Here is an 8,482-nt window from a genome sequence, read left to right as displayed (position 1 = left end):
CACCTTAGTCTTCACCAAGTGTCCTCAATTTGACTCCTAGAAGGACCTGCAGCTCCTCTGTTCTTTGACTTGAAGGCATCTCCTCATAGCAAGGCCCAGAACTCTCTGAGACCTAGTAGAGGGAAGAGAGGGCAGCCTTATTTGGCCATACCTGCCTGGAGTCTCCCAAGGCAAAAAAGCTGTGGCAGGCACTTTTGGGCCTCATGAGAGTTGGCCTCACCAGTCCTCGCTCAGATTCTTCATTTTGACTCATGACGGTGCCCACAATTTCTCCCTTTCATGGCTTGTTACCATCCCCCTCAGAATAAGGCCCTCATTCACCCTGAGGAGGAATTGAGGGGTGCCTCTGCTCTGCCAGATGTTTATCCCTGAATCTGCCAGGACTAACAGTAGGGAAGAGATTATGTTCTGCCTCCATTGTTATAGGAGGTTTCATGTTCTGCTCCTTCCTCATGGTCCTCGCCCTGACTCCTGGCTCGACATGGTAATGTTCTCTATGATGAGATGGCCAGCCTCAGACCAAGTTCCTCGCCACCTGGAGTCCCCAAACGTGGAAGTCAAAGTGATCTCGCTGGAGCTATTAGGGGATTCTGAGAACTAATAGCAGGAGAAAGACTCTGTGAGACTCCACCGTTCAAGGGTTTGTGACTCCTTGAGTTCTCACTCAGCAAGGATCTCTGACTCCTCCTTCTAGTGACATGAATCCTCCAGGGAGAGGAGTGAGTGGCTGACATATTTGTGTTATTCGTGCCTGGGGATTTCCAGGGCTGAAAGGGGCAGGACTATGTGGGTTCCTCTCTCTTCTAGGTTGGTTGCTCCTCTCAGTCCTTGCTCAGGGTCCTCACAATGAACATTCCTAAGACCTAGAGGCCTGTCTGCTTATATACAGCCTTAATTCCCTAAGACTACCAAGAAGGAAATACGAGTTTCCTTGACTACCAAGAAGGATGTAAGAGTTTCCTTATCTGAGCACGAAAGCCTTATGGTCACCTACAGCTGACAGTACCTGAGGGATTCTGCGTTGTCTGTACTGTTATGATTTGAGTGGTTCCTTCCATCCTCACGGTCCTCAGCTTGACTGTTTGCATGACCTGGAATTTATCCCTGTGGTAACCTGAGGCTCACCCCTTAGACCACATGCCTTACCTCCTTGAGATGCCTTAAAAGGAAATGAGTGGGACTCATCATCTCAGAATTCCCGGGTTTGCCAGGGAGAGACATCAATGGCAGGGCTTCGTGTGGCTCCACCTGTTCTGGGAGGAGTACTGTCATCCCTGTTTAGGGTCTGCAGTGTGACTCCTTTAAACCTCCTCTGCTGACTAGGGTTGCTCCCATTAGACTAAGCCTCTCACTTCCTTGAGACCACTCCCAGAGGAACTGAGGGGGCACTTCAGCCTGAGAGTTCTGCCCTGGGCCTCCTAAGGCTGACAATAGGGACAGGACACTGTGCATTCCCGCTGTTCTGGGGTGAGTGGTCTCCTCTATCCTCCCTCAGCATCTTTACCTTGACTCCTACCTAACGAAATCTGAAACTCCACCCTCCACTAACTCAAGGCCGCACTCCTCAGACCAAGGCCATATCTTCCTGGAATCTCCCAGTTGGAAGTTAGGAACAGCCACATCTGGCCATAGTTATTGAGGATCCTCTGAGCAATAATAGCAGGGTCAGAATCCTACAAGATTCCACTGTTTTGGAGTCAGTGGCTCCCTCAGTTCTCACTCAGGTTTCTAACATTGATTTGGGGATGTGGAACTCCTTCCTCTGCTAATCTGAGTCTGCCAGCCTCAAGCCAAAGCGTTTCCTTTACTGAGAAACCAGAGGGGGAAGTCAGGGTGCTTCTCCTTGGCTACCCCAGTGTCCTCACCTTAAATCCAATCCAGGCTTGTGAGGACCTCCTTCATGGGCAGAATCGGAGCTACTGCCATGAGATCAAAGCCTTTATCTCCCTGGGGCACCGGTAGAAGCCCTAAAGAAAATGAGGGGGAACCTCAACCAGATAGCCCTGCCTATGGCCACCCAAGGCAGAAAGCAAGATATAACTTTAAGAGCCCCTACTGTTCTGGGTGGATAAGTCCTCATTTCTCATTCAGAGTCCTCACCTTGATCATTTTCAGAGGCTGAGATCCTCCTCCCAATAACCAGAGCACACCACCCTTAGACCAGGATGCTTATATACCTGAGAACTTTGAGTAAATAGAGAAATTTTAGCTTACTGCTATAGCTTGGGCCTTCTAGATCTGAGAGTAGGCAGGGCCTGGTCTTTCTGTGACCTTGATATTCTGAGGCAGTGATCTCCAGCATCCTCATTTATGGGGGTTCTCATCATGCCTCCTTTCTCTTTAAGACTGCTGGGAAATGTCACACACCTGCAAGCAATTGAGCAGGTTCCCTACTGCAAACCTTGCAGACAATGGCTCCCTGTCCCAGGTTCTGTATGAGATAGGGAAGCTGTACTACAAGGCAGGAGGCCCAGGACAGGTGGTGGGCTGTCAGTGGAAAAAGCACCCTGATCTATTCCTTTGCTTCACCAGCCAGACTTAGCCTATTATGTACTTTGCTTTGAGGAGATTTAATTTCTATGGGGAAAGGGCAGAGCAGGATGATTTTGGGAGCTCCTGATCTTATTGGGTTATCTAATGTTGCATATGTAGATGATCATACTGTCACTGTGTATTATTTTTTTCTTTTCGTAATTCATACTACTCATTTATTCAGCATTATGATTACTCTGGTTGTATATTCCAAAGAAGTGCTTTGGGTAGTGTCCTTTTAATGCTCTGATAAGCATTTTGGGCAGTGAGAGGAAAAATGGATTAAAAGACACAAAGTCTGGCTCAGGCTGAGAGGATTGGAAAAATGTGGGCTCTAGATGACTCCAGACCAGAGATCTAATCCCAGCTCTGTCAATTACAAGCTTGTGAGCTTTGCAATTTATTCATTTTGAAGTGAGTCTGCTAAACCCTATCTTATAGGAATTTTGGGGTATAAGTACCGTCCATAAAACATATGGCATACTAAGTAGGAAATACTGAGTCTTTCATAAATGACAGTTACCATAATATGTGTTTTTACACAAATTATTAATTTTTAATTTTCCTAATGGTATATTAAGAAACAAAATTACCACATCTTGAAAATATTTGAGACAGTTTAAGCCTATGGAAGTTCTTTGCATTTAGCAGCCTTGTTTCAAAAAGGTTTTTAGTGAACTCATTCTGGCTTATGTTGATCACTGCATTTCATGTGATTATTTTAAACCCAGAAAATACCACCCTCCAATCAGAGGGGTTTTTTGATGCAGTAGATAACATGGAATATGAAGTGCCCTAGAACAAAACAAACTAATGGCAGTCTTAATAACCTAAATAAATCCAGGTATCCTTTATTTATAGTAAAACAAATAGGAAAACGAATTAGGCAAACCAAGAATTAAGCAACCTTTACATTTCTGTTTTTCCTTTTCTTTCTCTTCATATTATGATGTCAACTATTTTACTGTGGAGTTCTTTAAGATTCATATGAAAATCCATTCTCTGTTACCATGTTATCTAGTTCTGAATTACAAAGAAAATGTGTTGTATGACTTTGTTTTATTAATTCCCAAACCGTAACTTTCAGATTGGGTTAAACAGCCATGAATGTGAGAGCTATGTTATAGACAATTGTATAATCTGAAGCAAAATAAACCTTCACTTAACAGGAACAATGTTGAAAACTGACAAAGAGATAAAACATAAATCTGCAAGTTACTCATGTGTAACAAGACAAAAGAAAAATACATATCTTGTTCCCTCCAGCCTCTACTATACTGCACTACTTAGAAGGCTCACTACTCTCTTCTAACATAAAGCGAAAATTCTACTTCAGACCTCCCTAGAAATGGGAAGTTCTGTAGGATGTGGCCCCATAAGGTGCCCTGGCCAAGGGAACAGTGCCAGCCCTGCCTTAATCTCTCAGTCTCAATGCTCTCTCTACCTCATCTATCAAAGCGTCTTCATACAGATGTGGGTAGGAACCGGGGCTGGTGTTACTGCTCTCGGCCAAAACACGCAGGACCCTCATCTTGGTGGTTTCAGCATAGGCTCGTGGACCCCACAGGAACTCATAGCATGGAGGATCACTGTTGCACACCTGCCGGTAAAGCAGGTACTTATCTTGCACCAAATCTTCAGTAATGATCTTCCGAGCATCCCCATAGATTGAGTGCAGGATCCCATCATATACCCCCAACACACCCAGGAACTCCCAGACCGCCTCTTCAGTGGCACGGTTGCCGTTCATAAAGATCACAACCAGGAGTGACATCAGGAGACCCGACTTCCGCAGCCCCTTATCACCACTCAGAATTCCTTCACTGGAGAGGCCCAGCTTGCTGACAAGGGTGTAGGACTCGCCGCTGGAATCCATTTCTTTCAATTCAACGCCAAAGGCCACCGCCAAATGTTCGGAGGTTCTGTTGAGGATCTCAGGGAAGTAGGGCTTGTACTCTCTGCGGACACGCTTCAGCATGTCTGCCTTCAAAATGGACTCTTTCTTCTCAAACTTCTCCTGCAGGAATTGCACCAACGTGCACGCCTTCGTCTTTACAGGATCTCGGCTTAAGCGCTTAAAAATGATGGCTTTCTGTGAGGAGCTTAAACTTTCCTTATCTTGACCCTTGGCAGCCACATCATATTTTGAGCCTGAAACACCTGCATCAGGAGAGCCAGTGGGTGAAGCTCCCTGAGACTCCTGAGGAATGGAGGCATCACGGGAGGTGCTTGGACTTTTCTCATCTTGGCCATTGGCAGCCACATCAGATTTTGAATATGAAACAACTGCATCAGGAGACCCAGTGGGTGACACTCCCTGAGACTCCTGAGGAACGGAGGCATCAGAAGACCTACGGCAATCACCCAGACAAGCGCAAGAAGATGATGAGGAAGAGTGGGACTCTTCCTGCTTCTCTGCAGTGGCCTGGGGACTCGTGAGACCCTGCGGCTCTTGGCGTTTCTCACGGGCACGGAGCTTACTCTTGTGACCCCGAGGCATGATGGCTGTGGCCTGTGACAGCAGGTAGGAGTGTGGGTAGGAAGACTAGGAAGGCTGGCACCTGGATGGGAGAGAGTGACGTCACGGCAATATCTTCAGCAGAGAGCGACCATCTTGGCTTTAACTAAGGCCCCTTCTGCAAGTTTCCACAGAACAACTGCTCTAGGAACCCACAGGACTCCTTTTCTCCTGGTCAGTTTGTCTCCTTCAAACTCAGGAGGAAGTTAGAGTATTAGACTATAGCATGACAGCCCATTTTGGGGCTTACTGAGGTGACAGGAGGGGCTGGCAGTGGGGGCCCCTCTGTTCAGGGGTTGGATCCTCTCTGTTTACATTCAGGATCATCATTAAAACTGGAAACCATCATTCTCAGCAAACTATCGCAAGGACAAAAAACCAAACACCGCATGTTCTCACTCATAGGTGGGAATTGAACAATGAGAACACATGGACACAGGAAGGGAAACATCACACTCCGGGGACTGTTGTGGGGTGGGGGGATGGGGGAGGGATAGCATTAGGAGATATACCTAATGCTAAATGACGAGTTAATGGGTACAGCACACCAACATGGCACATGTATACATATGTAACAAACCTGCACATTGTGCACATGTACCCTAAAACTTAAAGTATAATAATAATAAAAAAATTGTTGACAAGACCCAGAGGCCCATTTCCTTCTGCCGCTCTGAAATTGAGACTAGGAATTTTAACCAGGAGGAAATAAGGAAGCACTTCTTCCCAACACTTCATTCCGGGGACACCCAGACCGCCTAGGGCTGACAACAGCGGAGGCATTTGAGTGCTCTTCCGGTTATAGTGAGAATGGTCCTCACGGTAATTAGACTCCTCACCCTGACTCTTCCCACAACCTGGAAATCAGCCTCACCGACCTGCTGCCATCTCCTTACAACCAGGGGCCTACCTCTCTGACTCTCACAGGGACAAAGTGAGAATGCACCTCAGTCTCTAGAGACCTGCCCGGACCCCCAGGCTAACGTCAAGGGCAGAGTACGGTGCAACCCGTTACGGGACATGGAGACCCCTCCCTCAATCCTAAGAAGGGTCCTCTTAACTATGTAGGGCCTGAGATTTCTCCCTCTACTGACCTGGGTCCACCAGCCTTGGACCGAGGCCTTCATGTTCTTCAACACGACGGAAAAAATGAATGGACTTTGGGCCTAACAGCCATGTTTGGGGACTCCTCAGGGACCAGGTCGGGGCCGGTTAGGGCAGGGCTCTGTGGTGCTGCCTTTCTTCAGGGGAAGGGGGTTGAAGTTGTCGGGGAATGCCCCCCAGTTCTATGTCAGGATACCCACCAAGACAGCTGAGAAGATCTGGGACGCCTCCTTTCGCTGACGTGCCACAACACTTTTCAGACTGAGGCGACCAGCCCAGACCCCTTTATTAGGTGGAAGTCAGGAGGAACCACTTCCGGCCACGCCCACCTGGCGCTCCCTGCGTAACAGCAGCTGCAGGGCTCTGTCACTCCCCCTGGTGTTCTGTGGGTGCAGCAGATTCCAGGGAACTCACATAAAGTTCTTTCAGGGGCTCTTCGCGGACCCTTGGACTTCTCTATCTGTTGAGCTGAATCAGTCAACCGGAGATAGAGGCTCTCATTCCCTGAGAGTTTGGAGTTGAAAGTAAGGTGCAGCTTGAGCCCGGGAGCCATGCCGGGACCTTCCAAGACTGACAGTAGGGGTGGGGCTCTGTGGGACCCCCCTTTATGAATGGACTTTGCCCTCAGCCCTCACTCAGTGTCGTCGCTTCATTCTTGCCATGTCCCCTCTACTGACTTGAGGACACCCTCTCAGACTAGATTTCAACTTCCTGAGACTCCTCATGTGCAATTCAGTTACACCTCACCTGGTCACTACTGCCCGGGGCCTCCTAAACCTGGCTGCTGCTATTAAGTTGTGATGTAAGATCGGGGAATGAAGGGAGATTTGGGGGGCACTCTTGTCTCTTCTGATGCGTGGAGCCCCTCAGTCCTCACTCAGGGTCCACACATTGACTGCTGGCAGGGTCTCAGTTTTCTCCATTTTCTGATGTAAATTCATCCCCTTCCTCGACTAGATCCTGTAAAATTCATAAGGAGAAAGTGAGAAGACTTCTTAGCCTGATAGCTATGTCTGGGACTTCTCTCTTGGCTGACATCAGTGTCTGTATTCAACACTTTCATGAATGAATTTCTACCATTATCTTGTGTGACTCACTGCAATATTTGCTATCCTAATTTAGTCCATTCTTTATATTACATTAAAATAATATGAATTTAAAGGCCAGTCCACTTCCACTAAAGAAGTTTCAGGTGGTTGTTAGCACAGTGTCTGGATTCATACTTCTTCAGCCTACCCAGATGTTTTGCAATATTACCCCATGGAACTGGCATATAGGGTCCAAGTTCCTGACTGAATTTCCTTTAGTGAAGCAGAAAAAAAAATGCATTGTCCAATGGCACAGTGAAAGAAGCAAAGACCAAAGTTTTAAAGCTTTTCCTCTAGCCAATTCCATTATCTGCCTCTGTTGTAGGCTACAGACCTGTCTCTACTTCAGCGCATGCCCCTACCTGCCCACACACCAGTTCTTGTTCAATACAAACTGACCATCTCTCAGGATTCTCATTTTTGTTGTTTTGCTATTGTTAATTCTGCTTTTTTTAAAAAAAAAAATTCTTCCTTTAACTTTTCTATGGTTGAGTTTGGTCATGGGAAAGAACCACCCGGGTTTGGTTGTCATCTTCACAGCTGTGGCTAAGGCAATGAATCTGTAAACAATTTAAGGAGAATCAACATCTTTACAATATCTCCTCCACGGTAAATAAGCATAGTTCACTGCTTTATTGGAGACTTATTTTTCCTAAGTCTTTCAGTAAATTTTTATAGCTGTCTCCTTAATGAACATGTGCATTTCTATTTGGTTTTCTGTTAGATATATTTTGGATATTGTTGCTGTTGTGAAAGGCATATTTCACATTACATATTATAATTAGTAATTGATTTTGTGTGAATAGTGATCTTTTGTACACACGTTTTCTTTATTTCCTTATACATTTAAATATTTTTGCACCAATTACGTTGTTTTATTTTTAAATTAGGAGATTATATTATCACAATTATCTCCTTTTGTTATTGTTACCTCTAATTTACTCGGTATTATTATTATAGTTGTGAACTATAGATGTATTTTCATCCAGTTGTCAGCAGTAGGGTTTATACTAAACAGGTGTATATTCTTCTGGACTCTATTCGGGATGTTTGTAATGTTTCACATTCAGTATGTCAATTATAGATTTTACAAGATGGAAATTCTCTCCTAATGTAAGTTTGCTAAAAGTTACTATCATGCACTGGTGTTGAGGGTTTTTTAAGCCTCCTTCTTTACCCCTGCACATGATCGCATGCTTTTTCACCATTTTTGGTAACATAGTGATTTCCATTTGATGGT

General features: G+C 45.7%; 1 protein-coding gene across 1 annotated transcript; it reads right to left on the bottom strand.

Annotated features, from left to right (window-relative positions):
• Positions 1-3,359: 3,359 nt before the first annotated feature.
• Positions 3,360-6,477, bottom strand: LOC100436626 (melanoma-associated antigen B6). Its single transcript, XM_002831480.3, has 2 exons — positions 6,355-6,477; positions 3,360-5,093 (listed from the first exon to the last, which is right to left on the bottom strand). Exon 2 carries the CDS (start codon positions 5,030-5,032, stop codon positions 3,947-3,949), a length of 1,086 nt encoding a protein of 361 aa, XP_002831526.1. The 5' UTR covers positions 5,033-5,093; positions 6,355-6,477; the 3' UTR covers positions 3,360-3,946.
• Between the last annotated feature and the right edge of the window lie 2,005 nt (positions 6,478-8,482).

This window comes from Pongo abelii, chromosome X (assembly GCF_028885655.2).
Source record: "Pongo abelii isolate AG06213 chromosome X, NHGRI_mPonAbe1-v2.0_pri, whole genome shotgun sequence".
Classification (NCBI taxonomy): domain Eukaryota; kingdom Metazoa; phylum Chordata; class Mammalia; order Primates; family Hominidae; genus Pongo; species Pongo abelii.
This window is presented reverse-complemented; position numbering and strand designations above follow the sequence as displayed.